This window comes from Podarcis cretensis (assembly GCF_951804945.1).
Source record: "Podarcis cretensis genome assembly, chromosome: 17".
NCBI classification, from domain to species: domain Eukaryota; kingdom Metazoa; phylum Chordata; class Lepidosauria; order Squamata; family Lacertidae; genus Podarcis; species Podarcis cretensis.
The window spans coordinates 43,226,543-43,249,858 of NC_137187.1; the positions used below are offsets into that span (position 1 = coordinate 43,226,543).

The 23,316-nt window shown below is 43.1% G+C and overlaps 1 protein-coding gene across 1 annotated transcript; it reads right to left on the reverse strand.

Annotated features, from left to right (window-relative positions):
- Positions 1 to 899: 899 nt before the first annotated feature.
- Positions 900 to 23,002, reverse strand: LOC307206184 (lysozyme C, milk isozyme-like). Its single transcript, XM_079959029.1, has 4 exons — positions 21,935 to 23,002; positions 20,803 to 20,958; positions 2,248 to 2,323; positions 900 to 1,118 (listed from the first exon to the last, which is right to left on the reverse strand). Exons 1-4 carry the CDS (start codon positions 22,068 to 22,070, stop codon positions 977 to 979), a joined length of 510 nt encoding a protein of 169 aa, XP_079815155.1. The 5' UTR covers positions 22,071 to 23,002; the 3' UTR covers positions 900 to 976.
- Between the last annotated feature and the right edge of the window lie 314 nt (positions 23,003 to 23,316).

A 23,316-nucleotide genomic window follows, 5' to 3' on the forward strand; every position in this document is an offset into this window, starting at 1 on the left:
GAAGGGGAGAGGCCAGGAATAGCTAGCCCAAAAACTCGGGTCAGTGAGATGAGGGGGAAAGAGCAGAAGTGGAAGGGTTTTTTCCCATGTTGGAAGAAGAGGAAGGGGCGGAGTTTAGACTCGGCAACTGCAAACTTGGAGTCAGACACGGAGTGAAGGAGCTCCGGAGTGATTTATGTGTTTGAGCAATAAACCTGAGATAATTACTGCCAGTGTCTCGCTTCTGTGGGAGAGCCAAGCCATTACAATGCTTAGCTTTGGAGCATACAAAACAACTCATCCTCCGTTCCTTCCCAAGGGCCTTCTCCAGAGTAACCCTAGGAGCCAATCCTCGGTGACTGACTCACTTCCTTTCACTCTGATTGGCTCCAACTAGCACAAAGAGTGAGAAGACTTATTTCTCTGTGGCTAGAAAGCTTTCCTCTCATGCTGAAGACAAGGACCTTGCTAGATCCCTGCTGCTGAAATAGAAATGAGTCTTTGACCCTCTGCAACCCCAGACCACCACAGCCCTGCTCTTTGGTGTCCAGTCATGACTGAGAACTGCATGAATGAAGCAATACCCCCTTAAACAGGCACCAGCATACACAACCCTGATTGGATGAACTATTGAATGTAAAACAGCTGGATATCTTTGTGTACCTGTTTCATCCCTTCTTAGGCATGGAGGCAAAATTATCCCACCTAGGATGCTGCAGCTGCCAATTGTGAGGAAAAAATACAAGTAGCTGGATGGAATTTATTTTGATTAATAATGGCCTCGATCTTATTCACAAAGCACTGGAAACCACAGAGGCTTCCATCTTTAGAAGAATAGTGAAGATGTGAGGTCAAGCTATGCTAGACATCCTTAGCATAAAAGCCCGAGTTTACAAAGACGAAAGAAGTCAGTCATCAAGCACTTTTATCATTGATTGGCTTTTATTTCTTCTTGGAAGAGACTTAAAACACAATGAAAGAATTCCTAGTTAGTTTTTTAATTAAAATGTATGTGGACTTCCTTTTTCTTCCCGTACAATACTAAGTTTTTGAACCAGGACTGATATTCCAAAAAATAAGAGCATGAGAGATGCAGAATGCTGAGGGTTCCTCTGCTGCAGTTTACTTGATAATGTGTCCTAAAGGCACAGAAAAAGAGGGGAGGGGTTGCACATCAGCATTCTTTATTAGCAGGATGTGGCCAATGTACACACGGGAACATTACAAACAAGAAAAGAATATTGATGACGCAGTAAAAACTGGGCTGTGAACTTTTCAGTGCTGCAGCACAAAACTAGAGGTAGAACAATAAATTGGGACATGCTCCCCACGTGCAGGCATGCTGCCTCTGATACTGTAGTTGTCATGACTAGTAGCCATTGACAGTCCTCTTATCTTCTGTGGGCCAGCCCTGATGTAAAACCATAAATCAGGGCAGGTCCAGGCTTGTCCTAGCAGAACAAAACACATTGGGGTTGATTTGTGAGTGCCTGGTGATGTGAAAGGTGAATTTAGCAGAACAATAACCTCAAATTATTATCTCCCCAAAGCTTGAACCTACTGACTGGATAGTATGCCAAAACTCACTGAGGGAAATTTATATTTTGCACTCAGAACTAAAACTCTGCAAAGGTAATAGGAAAGAAGGCAGGTGCAAGAGATTTAATAGCAAAGAAATGAGTATCCATATTTATTTTATACTTAGCAAAATAATTGTCACAAGCCTCACAGTGGGATCAGGCTTGGGTTGGCAGGATCTGACACCGAGGAGGGAGAAAACACAGGGGGAAAGGAAACTTGGGCTGGAGGAACACCCTGACTTCAGCTGACTTTTCCTCACTTACATGGAGGAACCTTTGCCTGTGTATTTGAGGCCAGGCAATAAACACCCTCATTTTGCATGAGCAGCACCTATTCCAAAACAAACTACCCTGTATGGAAATGCCCTTAATATTCATCGTGTATCGTATTTCGGCAACCCTTTTCATAACAGAATGACCCAAAGGAACTTCTATGTGTTGGTGTACTTTCCTTAAGCATATGAGGATTTTGAAGTGAAAAGATTGCAGATTTACTTTGTCATGAAAGATCTTGCATATATGTCTTAAAACTATATTTACTTACTACAAAAAGAATGATTTGTGTCTCTTACTTTCATCCCTTAATAAAGGGCCTTTAAAAACAGTTTTTTGTTTTCTGCTTTGACTTGATTACATCATTTTCCCCAGCTGCTCATTCTGATAAAGCAGGAAAGCTGATGTCACTCACCAATATTCCAGCCCTTTCTCCGTGATAACCTTCTTAAGGCACCTTACATCATCTGCAATATCATCATCGAGGAGATCTGTAGAGGAGAATAATGAAGACAAGTTAACCAAGACCAAACCTGAGCCCAGATATATATCCCAACTGAGGCCTTAAAGGCACAAGAATTGTATCTCTGGTGATAGGGGGTCATAGACATGCAGTGATTCAGAGAAAGCTCTTGGTAGGCTTATCTCCTCCCAGTTTGTTTCCTCCTGGTTGACATGATAAGGCATGATGCTTCATAATAACAATGAACATAACCTCCAACATGTTGAGCCCCCAAACCAGGATGTGTTTCTTCCTGGCCGTGCTCCCACGTGAGTTACATCACCTGCACGAGATCACAGAACCCAAAAGACTCATTTTTTCCAGTGCTGTGCTCTCCTGGCATGCAAAAACATGTGTGTCATGGTGCTGCAAGAGATTGTGGCCCCGAAAAAGTGTTTTTTTCAGGATGATATTGCAGCACGCAAAATGGCCGCCATGCTCGTGCGAAAAAATGGGATGTCCTGGGACACTTGCAAGGTATGAACAAATATCATAAGAATGACAAACAGATTAATATGCAGTAAGAAACCACCTTGCATGTTGTCAGGGACTCAGCGGGAGCACAGGGAGGAGAGGAGATGGAGAGCGAGGGGGAGCAATCCGAGGGCAGTGTAGGAGAAGATGACAGCAGCCCGATAGATTCCATGAGCCTCTCCAGTGAATCGGAAGATTCACAGAAGGGGGCGCCGATGGGCAGGGCAAGGGGGGACCCAAGGGGGACACCCCAGAAGCAAGGGGCCAGCGGGGACTCCCAGAGCAGCAGTTGGAAATCAGGACCAGCTTCCCCACCAGAGCGTAGTGGGGGGGAGGAGTCCCAGGTATCAGAGCCCACATATGCACCACCAGCGAGAGAAGATGAGTCAGGGTTGGCCACGCCTCCATCGGAGAGCGAGGGAACGGTCAAGAGGAAAGTTGCAGGCTGGGCGCGCGCGCCAAGTTCAAATGTACAGGCGAGCGGCACAGAAGGTAGCCCGGATAGGGAACCAGGTCCTAAAGCCCGCCGGAAGGAGGGGGAAGAATCATCAGGGTCAGCGTCAGAGGAGTCCAGGAAGGATGAAGCCCTAGCGGGCAGGAGGGCCCAGAGGAGAAAGGAACTTAGGAAGAGGTGGAGCAAGGCGAGAGTCTTAAACTGGTGTGGAAGGGGAGGAGACTCAGACGGGACTTCGCCGGTCTAAGGTCGAGACGTAGAGCTGCGCGCTGCGGCTTTAAAATGGAAACTGAACCTCAATAAAGACTTTTGTACATAACTACAGCCTAGCGTTGGTCCTCTGTGAGCTGGGACCTGGAGGCAGCTCTGACACATGTCAACAAACATAGGGGCCCTCTAGGGTGGTCAACAACCTTTTTCAGCCGTGGGCTGGTCCACCATCCCTCAGACCATGTGGTGGGCCAGACTGTATTTTTTTTGGGGGGGATGAACGAATTCCTATGCCCAACAAATACCCTAGAGATGCATTTTAAATAAAAGCACACATTCTACTCATGTAAAAACACGCTGATTGCTGGACAGTCTGTGGGCTTAGGTTGCCTACCCCTATTCTAGAGGACAATTCTCTTACTTGAAGATGAGGGCAGTGGCATAGGAAGGTCAGGTGGTACCCAGTGTGGAAAATTTCTTGTCACCCCCACCCCACATTGATTTATTTTATTTTAATTTTGCCTGTAAAAATGGTTTGACTTTATTTCATATTTTCTTACAAAGGAATGTTGCTCCCTTCCAAGGCCTTTTCCAACTGGCCCAGGGGGTGGGGCCCAGGCCCTCACACTCCCAGCTACAAAAGTGCAGAGTTGTTCTGCTATTGCTTTCCTGTTCCAAGTGTCTAATGTGTTTTAAAATGTCCTTAAGCAGTCGGTGGCACTTTAAGTTGTTTCTTCTCTCCCTCCCCCTTTTTGCTCTGTTGGGGTGGGTGGGATGGATATCTGGTTGGGGATTAATTTTCATCTGATTCCCTGGTGGCCCGCTGGAATGTGGAGTTAACTATGGCTATCGACTGTCTGTCTCCCAAGCACCCTCTCTGATTGCATGGAGCCCGGACAGCCCTGTGGTTTCCCCCAGAGATGAGGGCAAGGAAACAATTGCTGAGATGACTAGAGCGCCAGTGGCAGAGAACTCATTCTGAACCAGACCAGACACGGGTTAGAGCTCAACGTCGAGCCTACCAAGCGGCGATAGCCACGGTGAAGAAGACTTTCTTCACTGCCTCTATTGCATCTGCAGAAAATAGTAGCAGGAGACTCTTTCAGGTGGTCCACAATTTAACAGAACCACCTTTACCACCGGGGCCTTGTAAAGACCCCAAGATCTCCTGCAACGATTTTGCAAAGTTTTTTGCAGATAAAATCACTCATATTCGGAAGGAGCTAGATACCACCGTGGGAGCAGGGCTGGGGCGGGAGAGTGCTAGAGCCCTGTCTGGTCAAGTTGCATGGAATCAATTTCAATCCGTTACCCCCGAGGATGTGTACAGGGTGCTTGGACGCATGAAACCAATCACCTGTCTCCTTGATCCTTGCCCATCCTGGCTGATAAAAGCAAGCTGGGAAGGGCTGGGCGATGGGTTCTGCAGGGTGGTGAATGCTTCCCTCTGTGAGGGAGCTTCCCCAGACCTGCTGAAAGAGGCGGTCATTAAACCGCTTCTTAAAAAAACATCTTTAGACCCAGCCAGTAAGGCCAACTATCGCCCAGTCTCAAATATTCCATTCTTGGGAAGGTGATTGAGAGGGTGGATGCTGAACAACTCCAGGCACGCCTGGAGAATGCAGACCATTTGGATCCCTTCCAATCGGGATTCAGGCCTCACCATGGGACTGAAACTGCCTTGGTCGTGCTGGTCGATGATCTCCGTGGGCTATGGACAAAGGTGAAAGCTGTTTTCTAGTTCTGCTGGATCTCTCAGTGGCTTTTGTTACAATCGACCATAACATCCTTCTGGACCGTCTAGAGGGAACTGTTATTACAGTGGTTCCACTCTTTCCTCCAGGCAGTGTCCAGAAAATGGGGGGGATGAGTGTTCAGACCCCGGGGCCCTCACTTGTGGGGTGCCTCAGGGTTCTGTCCTCTCCCCCATGCTTTTTAACATCTACATGATGCCGCTGGGAGAGACCATCAGGGGGTTTGGGCTGGGTGACCATCAATATGTGGATGATACCCAGTTCTACCTCTCTTTCAAATCAGACCAGTGAAGGCGGTGAAGGTCCTGTGTGAGTGTCTAGAGGCGGTTGGAGGATGGATGGCGGCTAATGGATTAAGGTTGAATCCTGACAACACAGAAGTACTGTTTTTGGGGTACAGGGGGTGGGCTGGTATGGACGACTCCCTGGTCCTGAATGGGGTAACTGTGCCTCTGAAGGACCAGGTGCGCAGCCTGGGAGTCATTTTGGACTCACAGCTGTCCATGGAGATGCAGGTCAATTTTGTGTCCAGGGCAGCTGTTTACCAGCTCCATCTGGTACACAGGCTGAGACCCTACCTGCCCAAGGACTGTCTCACCAGAGTGTTGCAAGCTCTAGTTATCTCCCGCTTGGACTACTGCAATGCGCTCTACGTGAGGCTACCTACCTTTAAAGGTTACCCAGAAACTGCAATTAATCCAAAATGTGGCAGCTAGACTTCCGGTTGGTCGCCCGGTAATGGCAGACGGGAGCTCTTTCGGCTGAAAGAGCCCCAGCGCAGTGAAGCAAGGAGAGACCGCAAGAGCGAAGCGTTCCCCTGGGGAAAACCTCAGATCTGGCATTCTGAGGACCTGGTGATCCGGTGGGTGCCTTCTGGTGACTCCCCCACTCCCCAGTAAGCTCGTAGGAGCCGCAAGAGCGAGTGGGGTCGGAGACGCGGCACAGCGGAAACGACTGCTTCCTTCACAGCGCGAAGCTCCGAGTCTGGGGTTCGTGAGTGGCCAATTCCTTCCAAAAAAAGGGACTTAAAATTTGGAACTGTAAGTAAAGGATAAAGTTTAAATTTGATCAAGATTAGCAGGAAACAGGGGATTTAAAAACGGAGGTTGATCCCTTTCGTTGAACTAAAGTAGAGTCGGTAAACGAGGTCCGAAGCCTCAATAGTAAAAAGACTGTTTGAAAGTTTGCAAGTCAACGAGACCTGGGAGAAGAGTCGGTGGAAGAGGACTGGAAGAAGTTTAAAGAATATCTCCAAAAACATTGTAAAATGTTTGAATGTTAAAATGATGTTGGATATAAAGATAATATGGCATCAGTGACATGGTAAAAAGAAATATGTAAAAATGTTTTAAGAAAAAAAGGGTAAGACCAGATTATTATTATGCCGAAACTAAACAAATGATATAAGGGATTAAGTCATAAAGAACATGTGATAAATGGTTTTAAAAGGAAAGGAAACCAAAGGCATAATAGGTTGAAATGTATAATATTGAATAAGATTGGAAAGAGGGTAAGGAATTGCTGAACTTGATTGTGTAAAGGGGAACACAGAAAAGGGAGATGTGAGGAAGTCAGGAAAGAGGGTTATAAAGACAGTAAGCAAGAAACTAGATTTTTATTTCTTCTCTGTTTTTTGCTTTTTCTGATTATTTTTACTTTTTCTTCGTTTTTTGACTGTGTTGTTTTTGATTGTCTTTCTTATTTGGTGTTTTTTTTTATTGTGATACTTGTTTTGTTATGTAAAATCTTAATAAATTTTTTTTTAAAAAAAAAGAAAGTTTGCAAGTCAAATCTAATGCCCCCCCTTCTGCAGGGGGAAGGGGGGAATTACTTTAAGTTTTAAAAACCCTGAGAGACTGTGATTAAAGTAAAGAAGCTCCTTCATTCTGCTGCGGACCCCGGGACGGAAAGGCTAGACTCCATTGTGACATCACAATGGAAGGTGAAACATTTGATTTTCGTTTCCATTGACTCTGTTATTTTGTATCCTGCTGCTGTCGGGACACATTTTAAAGTAGCTAAAAGTATCTGTTACCTCCAGGATTGTCTGTTAAATTCCAAAAGGGACTTGGAAAATTTCTTTTACAGCCTGGCTTTTAACAACAAGGAACAGGGGGGCTGCGGGCTGCCTGGGCTGGCACCTGTGGGACTGGTGGTGGGAATCTGTTTTTCTCTCTCTCTCCACTAAACTGTGGGACTGAACTTGAAATTCTTGAGTGCTGACTATCCAGATAAGGGAACTGGAAGACATGGCTCTAAAAGTGCAGCCTCTGAGGAATCAGTAATGAAAATCAGAGACAATACAAATCGTAATACAGAGGGTATAGAAAAATTGAATAAAAAGTTTGAAGATTTAAGTGTTGAACTGAAAGAGGCGAAGAATGAGATTACAACACATGAGACAAGGTTGGCACAGTTTGAGACAGTTAGAGTTTCAGATTTGGAATGAATACAATATGAAAATTCAAATTCTATTGCATTTCTTCAGATGAAGGAATGGGAATCTCATCTAAGATTGAGAGGGGTCCCTCAATTGGAAGAAGAGCCACTCAAGGAGTGTTTGACAGACCATTTTGTGGCGTGGTGGGACTTGAAAAAGGAAGAAGTTGAACTGTGGATAGAAAAAGCCTATAGGTTTGGCCCAAAAAAGGATTCAAAAATAACTTATGACTGCATAGTGGTCTTCAAGACCAAGGAACAAAGAGATATCATTTTGGGACTGCAAAAAAGTTTTAAAAATTCAGGATAAACCCATTGTCCTTTTCAAAGAGATTCCTAGACACTTCTTGAACCTGAGATCCAGTTTCACAGAATTGGCAAACATCTTGAGGAGGAAAAATATCTTCTTCAGGTGGGAATTCCCAGAGGGTCTTTCCTTCAAATTTGGAGGAAGAAAGCAAAGAATTAAGACTGTTGGAGAGAAGGACAGATATCTGCAAAAGTACTCGGTGGAGCTTGGACTGGAAAGCCTGCAGCTGCCAGGGGTAGGAGCGGTGACCCCTTAATCTAACATCATGGCTTTGAGAATTTATTCTTGGAATGTTAATGGCTTAATCTCCTCAGAAAAGGAGACAGGTTTACTATGTTTTGGAAAAGCAGAATTTGGATGTAATTTGTTTACAGGTGTCAGGGACTCAGCGGGAGCGCAGGGAGGAGAGATGGAAAGCGAGGGGGAGCAATCCGAGGGCAGCGTAGGAGAATATGACAGCAGCCCGATAGATTCCATGAGCCTCTCCAGCGAATCGGAAGATTCACAGAAGGGGGCGACTATGGGCAGGGCAAGGGGCGACCCAAGGGGGACACCCCAGAAGCAAGGGGCCAGCGGGGACTCCCAGAGCAGCAGTTGGAAATCAGGAACAGCTTCCCCACCAGAGTGTAGTGGGGGGGAGGAGTCCCAGGTGTCAGAGCCCACATATGCACCACCAGCGAGTCGCCGGTCTAAGGTCGGGACGTAGAGCTGCACGCTGCGGCTTTAAAATGGAGACTGAATCTCAATAAAGACTTTTGTACATAACTACAGCCTAGCGTTGGTCCTCTGTGAGCTGGGACCTGGAGGCAGCTCTGACAACAGGAAACACACATTACAAGGCTACATAGAAATTTTTTATCAAATAAAAAACTCGATCAAGAATTTATTTCTTCAGATAAAGTGAAAAAAAGAGGAGTGGTTTTCTATATCAAAGAAAAATGGAACCCAAAATTGATCTTTAAAGAGGAGGAAGGAAAAAAAGAGGAGTGGTTTTCTATATCAAAGAAAAATGGAACCCAAAATTGATCTTTAAAGAGGAGGAAGGAAAAAAAGAGGAGTGGTTTTCTATATCAAAGAAAAATGGAACCCAAAATTGATCTTTAAAGAGGAGGAAGGAAGATACATTCCAGTGGAAATTACAGCACAAGGCGAAAAATATTTGTTACTGGGAATCTATGCAGCAAATGATGGCAAATCAGAATTCTTAAAAAACTTGGAAACAAGTCTTTTGGAACACTTGGATTACAAATTAAATTTAATGGGAGATTTGAATGGAGTGGCAGCTACCTTAATGGACAGAACTCAGAGGCAGAAAATATTAAATGCTGGCAGACTACCTAAAACTTTATTTGAAATAACTGACAAATTTGACCTGTCAGACATATGGAGAGTTAGAAATCCAACTGAAAAAGACTTCACATTCTATTCAGATGCAAATTTGTCATTTTTGAATCGATTATTTATGGATATCCAGAGACCTGGTTCCTAAAGTATCAAAAACGGAAATTTGCCCTAAAACTTGCTCAGATCATAATGCAGTTTTTATGGAATTGAAAATGTCCTTACAGGGTTCTTTCAGATGGAGAATGAATGGTTATTTGTTGAGGAGTACCCAAATTGTAAATAAAGCCCAAAAAGCCCTAAAGGACTATTTTGAAATTAATATGAACCAGGGAATGGAAACAAGGGTTATTTGGGACGCCAGCAAAGCAGTAATGAGAGGATTTCTCATTCAACAAAATTCAATTAGGAGAAAGATACAGAATGAGAAAAAAGATAAAATTCTGGAACAACTAAAAGATCCTTAGAGGCAATCCAAAGAATTTGCAGACACAAAAGGAAATCAAAGCCTTACAGACTCAATACTCACAAATTATTAATCAAGAAATAGAATGGAAACTAAGGAGGATGAGACAAAGGAACTTTGAATCTGCAAATAAATTTGGGAAACTTTTACCTTGGCAATTAAAAAAGAGGCAAAAACAAAATACTATCACAATTACTGCGACAGAAGGAAAGTCTGTGGAGAACCCTGTGGCATAAGAAGATGTTTTCATAAGTATTATAAACAACTGTATAAAAAGGAGAAAGAAGATCATGCTAAAATTGAGTAATTTATCAAAACTAATGGTTTGCAGAAGATTCCTGAGGGTAAAAAGATCCTACTAAACGGACTAATTACAAGACAGGAAGTGGAATACGCAATAAACTCAATGCAACTTGGCAAGACCCCAGGACCAGATGGTTTATCAGGAAAATACTATAAGATACTGAAAGACTGGCTTATTCAACCATTGTTAGAATCATAGAATCATAGAGTTGGAAGAGACCACAAGGGTCATCGAGTCCAACCCCCTGCCAAGCAGGAAACACCATCAGAGAACTCCTGACATATGGTTGTCAAGCCTCTGCTTAAAGACCTCCAAAGAAGGAGACTCCACCACACTCCTTGGCAGCAAATTCCACTGTCAAACAGCTCTTACTGTCAGGAAGTTCTTCCTAATGTTTAGGTGGAATCTTTTTTATTGTAGTTTGGAACCATTGCTCCGTGTCCGCTTCTCTGGAGCAGCATAAAACAACCTTTCTCCCTCCTCTATGTGACATCCTTTTATATATTTGAACATGGATGTCAGGGGTTCAGGAGCAGAGGCACAGGGAAGAGAGGAGATGGAGAGCGAAGGGGAAGAATCCGAGGGGAGCGTAGGAGAAGAGGACAGTGGACCGAGGGATTCCATGAGCCTCTCCAGCGAATCGGAAGATTCACAGAAGGGGGCGCCAATGGCTAGGGGTAGGGGATTCCCAAGGGGAACGCCCCAGGAGCAAGGGGGCAGCAGGGACTCCCAGAGCAGTAGCTGGAAATCAGGACCAGCTTCCCCACCAGAGCAGAGTGGGGGGGGAAGAGTCCCAAGGATCGGGGCCAGTGCATTCCCCACCAGGGAGAGAAGATAAGGCAGGGCTGACCACGCCTCCATCAGAAAGTCGGACAACGGAGGAGAGGTCAGATCCGGCCAGTGTCCCGGAAGAGGGAAGCAGTGACCGAAGTAGTGTAACGGTTAGGAGAAAGGTCACTGGGCTGGCGCGAGAGGCAAGTTCAAATGTACAGGAGTGCGGGACAGCAGAGAATGAGGATTGGGAACCGGGTCCTAAAGCCCGCAGGAGGCAGGGGGAGGAGCTAAGCGACTCAGCGTCGGAAGAGTCCAGAAAGGGCAATGCCCCAGCGGGCAGGAGGACCCAGAGGAGGAGAGAGCAGCGTAAAAGGTGGAGCAGGGCTAGGATCTTAAACTGGTGTCATAGGGGAGGAGACTCAGACGGGACTTCGCCGATCTAGGGTTTAAGACGTAGGGGTGCACGCTGTGGCTTTGAAATGGAAACTGAACTTCAATAAAGACTTTTGTACATTACTACAGCATAGCGTTGGTCCTCTGTGAGCTGGGACCTAGAGGCAGCTCTGACAATGGCTATCATATCACCCCTTTTACAGATAGGTAGCCGTGTTGGTCTGCCATAGTCAAAACAAAAGAAAAGAAAAAAATTCCTTCTAGTAGCACCTTAAAGACCAACTAAGTTAGTTCTAGGTATGAGCTTTCGTGTGCATGCACACTTCTTCAGATACACCCCTTAACCTCCTCTTCTCCAGGCTAAACATGCCCAGCTCCCTTAGCCGTTCCTCATAAGGCATCGTTTCCAGGCCTTTGACCATTTTGGTTGCCCTCCTCTGGACACGTTCCAGTTTGTCAGTGTCCTTCTTGAACTCTGGTGCCCAGAACTGGACACAGTACTCCAGGTGAGGTCTGACCAGAGCAGAATCCAGTGGCACTATTACTTCCCTTGATCTAGATGCTATACTCCTATTGATGCAGCCCAGAATTGCATTGGCTTTTTTAGCTGCCGCGTCACACTGTTGGCTCATGTCAAGTTTGTGGTCAACCAAGACTCCTAGATCCTTTTCACATGTACTGCTCTCAAGCCAGGTGTCACCCATCTTGTATTTGTGCCTCTCATTTTTTTTGCCCAAGTGCAATACTTTACATTTCTCCCTGTTAAAATTCATCTTGTTTGTTTTGGCCCAGTTCTCTAATCTGTCAAGGTCATTTTGAAGTGTGATCCTGTCCTCTGGGGTGTTAGCCACCCCTCCCAGTTTGGTGTCATCTGCAAATTTGATCAGGATGCCCTTGAGTCCATCATCCAAGTCGTTGATAAAGATGTTGAATAAGACCGGGCCCAAGACAGAACTCTGTGGCACCCCGCTAGTCACTCTTCTCCAGGATGAAGAGGAACCATTGATGAGTTTGGTCAGTCAGCCAGTTACAAATCCACTGAGTGGTAGCATAGTCAAGACCGCATTTTACCAGCTTCTTTACAAGAATATCATGGGGCACCTTGTCAAATGCCTTGCTGAAATCAAGGTAGGCTACATCCACTGCGTTCCCTTCATCTACCAGGATTGTAATTCTGTCAAAAAACGAGATCAGGTTAGTCTGACATGACTTATTTTTCAGAAATCCATGCTGACTATTGGTGATCACAGCATTCCTTTCTAGGTGCTCACAGACTGTTTGCTTAATGATCTGCTCCAGAATCTTCCCTGGTATTGATGTCAGACTGACTGGGCAGTAATTATTTGGGTCCTCTCTTTTCCCTTTTTGAAAATAGGGACAACATTTGCCCTCCTCCAGTCTGCCGGGACTTCGCCTGTTCTCCAGGAATTCTCAAAGATGACTGCCAGTGGTTCTGAGATCACATCTGCCAGTTCTTTTAATACTCTTGGATGCAGTTCATCTGGCCCTGGAGACTTGAATACATCTAGACTAGCCAAGTATTCTTGTACTATCTCCTTAGTTATTCTGGGCTGTGTTTCCTCTGCTGAATCATTTGCTCCAAATTCTTCAGGTCGGGCATTGTTTTCTTTATCGGAGAAGACTGAGGCAAAGAAGGCATTGAGGAGTTCAGCCCTTTCTGTGTCCCCTGTTTGCATTTCACCATCTTCTCCTCTGAGTGACCCCACGGTTTCTTTGTTCTTCCTTTTGCTACGAACATACCCATAAAAGCCTTTTTTGTTGCTTTTAACCTCTCTAGCAAGCTTGAGTTCATTCTGTGCTTTAGCTTTTCTGACTTTGTGTCTACACGTGCTGGCTATTTGTTTGAATTCCTCTTTGGTGGTTTCCCCCCTTTTCCATTTTTTGTACACATCCTTTTTTAATCTTAACTCAGTTAAAAGTTCTTTAGATAGCCACCCTGGCTTCTTTAGGCACCTTCCATGTTTCCATCTCATTGGTATTACCTGAAGTTGTGCTTTTACTATCTCCCTCTTAACAAACTCCCAGCCATTATGAACTCCCTTTCCTTTTAGTATTACTGTCCATGGGACAGCACTTCCCTAAGTTTTATGAAGTCGGCTTTCTTAAAGTCAAGAAATTGAGTCCTAGGCGACTTCCGGTCGGCGCCAGCGCTTAATGGCGGTCCGAGCCTCGAGCTCCGAGGCAGGACTGCTTCGTTAGTTCGGGTCTTACCCGCTACGGCAAGCGGGGGACCCCTAAAATCACAGGCGCGGAGCCTGTGAACAAAGGAGATTCGGTGGGCACCTTTTGCGCCCCCCGGCACTGTGAGGGAGCCTTTTTAAAGGCTTCTGAGCGGCATCAGGGTAAGCGCGGTGCTGAGAGTCGTCACCCAGCTAGCGGAGTGAAGCCGCGTCGCCATGAGCGGAGAGCGCCGATTCCTTCCTGCAATTGGAATTTGACCACAGCACCCGTGAGTAAGATTGGAAAAGTAACGGGACATTAAATAAGAAATTCGGCTGAAAACGGGAAAGGCATAAATTAAGGAAGTCTGCCTCCCCGGAACTGCAGAAGAGATAAAGCAACGAAAATTAAGCTGCATTTAAAGGGAACCTTTCTATTTTTTTAAGCTGTCAAACTGACATCGGACTTAAAACTTCCCCCCAGATTGGCAGGAGGAGGGGGGAAGGGACTGGAACGCTGTTAACCTGCTGGAAAATTATTGGAAAATTAAGATCTTCCATTGCCAAATCCCCCTGGGTCGGGCTGCCCAAATAAGGCACCGGGACGTGGACTGTCAAACTTTGAGAAGCGGGGGTTTGCTTGTAACAAAGTTACCGGACCTTAGAATTATTCTGTTGCATTTTGGCCACATAGAAGATAGAGACGTTACAGCTTGGATATTGGAAACTTTTGGCTACTGTTATACTTCCTTGCTTCTTTGTTTCTCTTTATCCTTGCCACTTGGATACAATTGAATGCTCCCTCTAGAGGGTCTCAAGTGAAACTGTTGCACTGGGAAAAGTAACAGTGGGATTTTCCACTTGGAAATCAACTCTGTGAAAACGACCTTGAGGATATGAGTGCCCCTACAGAAGAGATAGTAACAAGGCTGAAAGCAAAACAATCTCACAAGAAAAGGGGCTCTATATCAGGAACTGTCTCAGCTGCACAGGAAAAAACACCAGCTTCCATGGATCCTATGACTCAGGCACTACTTAAAATAAATCAATCCCTGGAAGCACTGACAAAGCTATCGACAGAGAACTCTAAAAAACTAACTGAGTTGACAACAAGATTGGATGTGAATACAGCTAGTGTTAAATCTAACACAGATTCTATAAATAGATTAATTCAGGAAAATTCAGAAACACGAAAGATTGCAGAAAGTGCAAAAATAACGGCTGAAGAGACAAGGGAAAAGTTTGGGCCTATTATTAAAAAAGTGAATGAGCATGATGCAGCCCTCTCCTTACTGGAACTTCAACGTAAAGAGAAGAACTTAAAACTTAGATTGGTGCCTGAAGGGGAAGGGGACAACCTTGTGAAATTTCTTACAGAGAACATTATAACTTTTTGGCAGGAGGAATGGGAGGAAGAGGATGAATTTGAGATAACATCAGCTTTTCGATTGGGTAGAAAGCAGGATAAAAAACCAAGGGATTGTTTAATTACACTGAGATCAAAAGAAGAAAGAGATAAAATATTGAATCTGCATTATCAGAAGGCATTGGTGATCCAAAATTGTCAGATACAGATTTTTAAGGACATCCCCAAATACATTTTAGAGGTGAGAACATATTATAAAAGCCTAGCAGATCTGCTGAAGAAAAACACCATACCATTCAGATGGGAGTTTCCACAAGGATTGTCCTTTAACTTTAAAGGAAGGAAGATTAAAATAAAAACAATTCAGGACAAAGAACAATTTCTGGAGAGATACCTGGAGGATTTGCAGAAAGGAACCGTGGAGGAGAGGGAACCGCCTGATATAGCAAATTTGTCATTTGGACTTTTACCACCACCATCGGAGGAAGAGCAGAAGCTTGGAGCAGTTGGAGGAACAGCTACTTAAATACTTAAATACAAAATGTCTCTGCAACTCCTTAGTTGGAACTGTAACGGTTTGAACCTTCCTCGGAAAAGACGACAGGTTTTTCACATTTTGAAGAAAGAACAATTAGATATAATATGTTTGCAAGAAACCCATATTGCCAGGATACACAGGAAATTACTGATAAATAAGAGACTTGGTCAAGAATTTATCTCATCAGACAAAGTAAAGAAAAGAGGTGTGGTGATCTATGCAAAGGAAAAGTTGGTTCCAAAATTGATATTTAAAGATGAACAAGGAAGATACCTGGCAATTGAAATACAAATCCAAGGAGAAAAGATACTAATTGTGGGAGTTTATGCCCCAAATGAAGGGAAGGCCGAATTCTTCAGGAAGTTGCATGAGACATTAGTTGACTTTTTAGATTATAAAATCCTAATGATGGGAGATATGAATGGAGTTGTCTCAACAAATATGGACAAAGCACAGAGACAAGTGATTTCAAAAGAAGGGAGACTACCAAAGATCTTTTTCGAAATGACTGAAACAATGGACTTGATTGATATTTGGAGAACAAAGAATCCTCTAGAGAGGGAGGGAACTTTCTTCTCTGAAGCAAAAATGACATGGACAAGAATAGACCAAATTTGGATTTCTAGCAGTCTGGCGCCAAGAACAAAAAAAGTAGAAATATGTCCAAAAACGTGCTCCGACCATAACGCGGTGAAGATGGAGATGAAACTAACAACAACTGGATCCTTTAGATGGAGAATGAATGACACCCTATTTAAGGATGAAGAGATCCACAAGAAGGCCCTTAAAACATTAAAAGATTACTTTGAGATCAACAGGAAAACAGATGTGGAAAAAAGAATAATCTGGGACGCAAGCAAAGCCGTGATGCGAGGTTTCCTAATTCAACAAAATTCTATAAAGAGGAAGCAACAAAATGAGAAGAAGGAAAAAATTTTAGAAAAAATAAAAGAAGGAGAGAAGAAGTTGAGGTCTAAACCAAAGTCCCATGAGATTTTGAGAGAAATAAAGTTTTATCAGATGCAGTACATGGAGCTTATGAACCAACAAATAGAATGGAAGATAAAGCAAATGAGACAAAGAACTTTTGAATCAGCGGATAAATGTGGGAAACTTCTGTCATGGCAACTGAAAAAAAGGCAGAAAATGAATACTGTAACAAGTCTAGAAATGGATGGAAAAATTATCCACAAACCCAATGAGATCAACAATTGTTTTCAAAGTTTTTTTAAGAAATTGTATGCACAAGGGCCAATCAACGAACAAGAAATAGAAGAATTCATTAGAAAATACGGTCTACCAAAAATTTCAGAACAAAGTAAAAGGATCTTAAATGAGGAAATAACAGAACAAGAAATAGAGGGTGCCATTCAAAACACGAAATTGGGAAAATCACCAGGACCAGATGGCCTGACGGCCAAATACTACAAAATGCTGAAAGAATGGCTGATACAACCATTGAAGGAAGTTTGCAATGAAATTTTGAAGGGGAAAAAGGCACCTGAATCGTGGAAAGAGGCTTTCATCTCACTTATACCGAAAACAGAGACTGAGAAGAACCAGGTTAAAAACTACCGCCCTATATCTTTACTCAATGTGGATTACAAAATTTTTGCAGACATTTTGGCAAAAAGATTGAAAAGAGTGTTAGCAGAAGAGATTCATAAGGACCAAACAGGCTTTCTCCCAGGTAGACATATGTCAGACAATGTGAGAAACATTATAGACATTTTGGAGCTGCTGGACGTTGATATTAACAGGAAAGCAGTTTTGATTTTTGTGGACGCGGAGAAAGCCTTTGACAACATTTGTTGGACCTTTATGAAAAAGAATCTCCAAGGGATGGGGGTAGGCCAAGGTTTTGAAAACGGTATAGGTGCAATATATTCTCAACAAAAGGCCAAATTAATTGTAAATAACGTGGTAACAGAAGAAATACCTATAGAAAAAGGTACACGACAGGGTTGCCCAATATCCCCTTTGCTTTTTATATCAGTCCTGGAGGTTTTGTTAAACATGATCAGAAAGGACCAGTTGGTTAAAGGAGTTCAGGTCGGAGTTAGACATTACAAATTAAGAGCATTTGCAGACGATTTGGTATTGACTTTGCAACAGCCAGACACTAGTACTAAAAGAGTATTAGAACTAATTGATATATTTGGTCGAGTAGCAGGTTTTAAATTGAATAGACAAAAAACGAAAGTGTTGGAAAAAAATTTAACAATGGAAGAAAGAGAGAGTTTTCAGAATGAAACAGGCTTGGAAATAACAAAAAGGGTAAAATACCTGGGGGTAAACTTAACATCCAAGAATGTGAACTTATTTAAGGATAATTATGAAAAATGTTGGTCAGAAGTTAAAAAGGATCTGGAAATATGGTCAAGGTTGAAACTTTCCTTGTTAGGCCGAATTGCTACTATTAAGATGAATGTATTGCCTAGAATGCTGTTCTTATTCCAGACGTTGCAGATTGTGGACAAGATGGACTGTTTCAAGAAGTGGCAGAAAGACATATCTAAATTTGTCTGGCAGGGCAAAAAGCCCAGAATTAAATTTAAGATTTTAACTGATGCAAAGGATAGAGGGGGGTTTGCCCTGCCGGACTTAAGACTTTATTATGAATCAGCAGCTTTCTGCTGGTTGAAACACTGGCTACTTCTTGAGAACACTGACATTTTGGATCTGGAAGGGTACGACAATAGTTTTGGTTGGCATGCATACTTATGGTACGACAAGGTAAAGGTGTATAAAAGCTTTAAAAACCATATTGTAAGGAAAGCATTGTATAACGTTTGGATTAGATACAAAGATTTGTTGGAAAGTAAAACCCCTAGGTGGGTGTCACCAATGGAAGCTAGGGAAGTAAAAAAACTTAATATGGATTCTAAATGGCCAAAATATCATGAGATTTTAGAATACGATGGCGAAAGGGTGAAACTTCAGAGTTATGAGAAACTAAAGCCTAAGGTTCGAGACTGGTTGCATTACCATCAGATAAATGAGACGTTTAAACAGGACAGGAAAATAGGATTTCAGAAAGAGAAGTCAAAACTAGAAACAGAATTGTTGGAACCCAATACTAAGAACTTATCAAAAATGTATAACTTGCTGTTAAAATGGAATACACAGGATGAAATGGTGAAATCAGCTATGATTAAATGGGCACAAGATATCGGTCATGATATTATGTTTGCTGACTGGGAACAGTTATGGACCACCGGTATTAAATTTACTGCATGTAATGCCTTAAAAGAAAATATTATGAAAATGATCTACCGATGGTACATGACCCCAGTCAAGCTTGCAAAAATATATCATTTGCCTAATAATAAGTGTTGGAAATGTAATGAGACTGAAGGCACTTTCTACCACCTTTGGTGGACCTGCCCAAAGGTTAAAGCTTTCTGGGAAATGATCTATAATGAAATTAAGAAGGTCCTTAAGTGGACTTTTCCTAAGAAACCAGAGGCTTTCCTCTTGGGCATGGTGGGCCAAATGGTGCCAAGGAAGGATAGGATTTTCTTTATGTATGCCACTACAGCAGCAAGAATTCTACTGGCAAAGTATTGGAAGACGCAAGAACTACCTACTCTGGAAGAATGGCAAACAAAGGTGATCGACTTTATGGGACTGGCCGAGATGACGGGCAGAATCCGGGACCAGGGGAAAGAGACAATGGAAGAGGACTGGAAGAAATTCAAAATATATCTTAAAAATAATTGTAAAATTGAGGAATGTTAAGATGTCAGGGGGTAAGAAGTAAAGAATTGCAGCAGTAAATAAAAAACTTAAGAAATTTTTGATGAAAGGGAATTAAGACAATGGACCTAAGGGTTGCTAAAGAATTATTAAATAAGGATGCAGGGTTGGGGAGGTATGGGGAAGTCAAAGAAAAAAGGGCATGAACCGATGAGCTTGAAGTTATACTGTTTTATATTGTTCTTTATTATTTGTGTGGAAAATTAATAAAAATTATTATAAAAAAAAAAAGAAATTGAGTCCTAGTATGCTTGGCTGCTCCTTTCCGCTGTATAGTAAACTTCAGAAGAGCATGATCACTTGCGCCTAATGATCCTTCCACTTCTACCCCACTAACCAGGGGTACTTAAAGTGTTGCCTGGTCTAAGTTCAGTTTAGAGATAAACAACCCTAAGAAGCAAGAACTGAAGAGGTCTTGAAGTTGCCCATCAGGACCTGGCGTCTGCTGAGCACGAGTCACTTGATGTATTCCACACTGTGGCAATATGTTTTTCTATTTAAAGGTAAAGGTAAAGGTACCCCTGCCCGTACGGGCCAGTCTTGACAGACTCTGGGGTTGTGCGCCCATCTCACTTAAGAGGCCAGGGGCCAGCGCTGTCCGGAGACACTTCCGGGTCACGTGGCCAGCGTGACATCGCTGCTCTGGCCAGAGCCAGAGCCAGAGCCAGAGCCGCACACGGAAACGCCATTTACCTTCCCGCTGGTAAGCGGTCCCTATTTATCTACTTGCACCCGGAGGTGCTTTCGAACTGCTAGGTTGGCAGGCGCTGGGACCGAGCAGCGGGAGCGCACCCCGCCGCAGGGATTCGAACCGCCGACCTTTCGATCGGCAAGCCCTAGGCGCTGAGGCTTTTAACCCACAGCGCCACCTGCATCCCGTTTTTCTATTTAAATAATAGTAATTTAAATTAAATGTACATTAATTAAATTAAATTTGTTTTCTTGTAATTATACGAGTAATTTCATAACAATTATATCTAAATTTGCATATATACAAATAAACTGCCATATGCAAATTTTATGCAGACTGCATAACATTTAAAAAAAAATAACTTTAGGGATGCATGGTGGGGTGCTTTTATTTTTGGAACAGGGCACTGAAGCAGAAGGTCCCTCTCAGAACCTGGCCTAGGTCTCCATATATGTATGTATGAAATAATAGGCTATATAGTCTCATTACATAATTACCATTTGTTTCACAGTTCATGCTCTAACCTGCATTCTGCCCTTCTGGAAGTCTGCTTGGGTTCTTCCCCCCCCCCTCCCAAATTGCACCAGGCAACTTCAAACCTGCTCAGGTTATCAAGTGGGGATTGCATCAGTCTGGTGAATCATGCACCTGTTGGTTAATGTGCTCAGGACGTCCAAGCTGTCTTGGAGTATAGGCTTTAGAGTAGGAAGTGTGGAACCAGGGGCCCAGAGGCCAAATCCAGCTCTCTTTATCCTGCTTTCAAGACTTTCCTCAGGCCAAGCACACACACACACACACACACACACACACACACACCGCTTTAGCATGGCTCATCATTAATGCCTGTTTGTGCATGCTTTCTCCCTAATAGATGCACTTTTGCATAAGTTTACTGGCTGGAGTATTGCATTGCAAAATTTGGGGAAATATCCATGGCCTGTCTCTTTTTAGAAGTAAGCCACTCATCTTGAGACATACAGTACATGGCACAAGCAGGAAAAAAAGGGTCACTCACAATCACAGGAAATGTTGCATTTGTTCTGTGAGGGCTGCCTCTCATTAAAGCACCATTCCTGGCCGCTCAGATGGAATAGCCCGTAGTGTGGAACACCCTCTTCTGTCTCGTAGTATTCAGTGTTGTAATTAGCTGGGAATCCAGCCATACAGACATCTGGTAGGGAAGCAAAGTATAAAAACCAGGGACTCAGAGTGTCCTTTCTTTCCTAAAATCAGTTCCCAAACACAGAAACAGAAAAGCATTTTTAAAACTTCTCCAAAAATCCTGCTGTTTAAACACTTTCAAAACATTGACATAAACTTTCTTGGTTTTGACATTCTGAGTTTTGAAATGCTGTTGTTTCTATTTCAGTATTCTTAAAATAGTAATGTTTCTAACAGCTTTTAACATTTTCCTAAAACATTCTGAATTATCCAGTGCTACCTTTAATCTTGGGGACGCGGGTGGCGCTGTGGGTTAAACCACAGAGCCTACGACTTGCCGATCATAAGGTCGGCGGTTTGAATCCCTGAGACGGGGTGAGCTCCCGTTGCTCGGTCCCTGCTCCTGCCAACCTAGCAGTTCAAAAGCACGTCAAAGTGCAAGTAGATAAATAGGTATCGCTCCAGCAGGAAGGTAAAAGGCGTTTCCGTGCGCTGCTCTGGTTTGCCAGAAGCGGCTTAGTCATGCTGGCCACATGACCTGGAAGCTGTACGCCGGCTGCCTTGGCCAATAAAGCAAGATGAGTGCCGTAACCCCAGAGTCGGTCACGACTGGACCTAACGGTCAGGGGTCCCTTTACCTTTACCTTTACCTTTACCTTTACCTTTACCTTTAATCTTGCAACTGATGTTCATGAAAATTTATTATATCATAAATGTGTCAGCCTTTAAGGTGCCACAAGACTCTTTATTTTCAATCTTGCCTGCTCTGTCAGTTCTCATTTTTCAGATATGCCACATTATTTTAAAATGGTCAAAGATAATAACAATAATACTGTAAACAAAAAACCCAAGCAAATCCATATAGATTGCTACACATGTCATCTAGAAATGAGAAACCAAAGGGAGGTTGGGATCCACAACAAATTGGGTGTACATTTATGCTAACAGAGCAGCTGGACATTGTACGTCCAACAAACAAGACTCACATTGTTTTACGTCAATACCGCGAAAGCCATCCAGCCCAAGATCTCTCAGCTTGTAAAACAATTCACAATCCTCAAACTTCCTTGTCTCGTTTGCTACCATGAGCAGGCAGAATGACAGAAGGTGAAGTGTCTTCATTGCCACACGTCTCTCAAGTCCAGAGCCTCAGCTTTTTATGGCCCCTGCCTTTGGACTGTAGGCTGCCCAATCCATGTTAAATTGCATCATGAGTTGGTTCCTGTTAGTCCTAATTCAAGTAGCTCTTCTGAAATCATTACTTTCAGTGGCCCCCTCACAGATGTTTGTGATTCTTTTCTTTTTTTCTTTTTAATATGAGCAAATTAAAAAAAAAATCTCAAAGTATGTCCAAATGAGCCAACCCTTCTCAGGCATCTGATACCTTGTGGTCACATCCCTGGAACTAGAGACAAAGCATGTTTCTCATTTACAGTCAAAATAAATTTAAACAATTCTTTAAAAAGATAGTTAAAAAGACTCTTCTTAAAAACCTAAAAATTCCCTTAAAAGAATCAAGTCTTCAAAAAAGTTATATGAGCTAAGAAAGTTTAAAAGAATCCTTCCAAAAGAATTTAAAAATTATAATGTAGCACCTTAGAGACAAACTGAGTAGTTTTTGTGTGCATGCACACTTCTTCAGATACACAGAAACAGAAGTCACCAGACCCTTCTTCAGGTATACCCAGAACAAACTTAGTTGGTCTCTAAGGTGCTACTGGACATTTTTTAAAATTTTTAATTTATTTCTCTCAGTAGTTAGAGAAATAAAAGAAGCAAATCCTCTTTGCCAAAACAGCCCCTATGATTCATTCATTCACTTATTCAAGTTATATCCCACTTTGCCAACTCTATAGGGAGAGATTGACTATGTCATTAAGTCATTATTAATTGAGATTAGGAATACACTAGGGATTAGGGGAGAAATTCAGTTCAGTTCACATTTAAAGGCAAACCTACCAAATCTGCACTTGCTGAAACAATACAGAAACTGAAACATTCATCCTTCAAAATTCGTCCTTCTCTGAATTGCAGCTTCCCAGCCAAAGAATGGGCACCAAAATTCATATACCAAAGTAAGGTGTGCCTAGAAATGCATAAATTAGTTTTGTTTTTTAAAGCATCATGTTAGGGCCAGTGTGGTGTAGTGGTTAAGAGCGGTAGTCTCGTAATCTGGGGAACCGGGTTCGCGTCTCCGCTCCTCCACATGCATCTGCTGGGTGACCTTGGGCCAGTCACACTTCTCTGAAGTCTCTCAGCCCCACTCACCTCACAGAGTGTTTGTTGTGGGGGAGGAAGGGAAAGGAGAATGTTAGCCACTTTGAGACTCCTTAAAAGGGAGTGAAAGGCGGGATATCAAATCCAAACT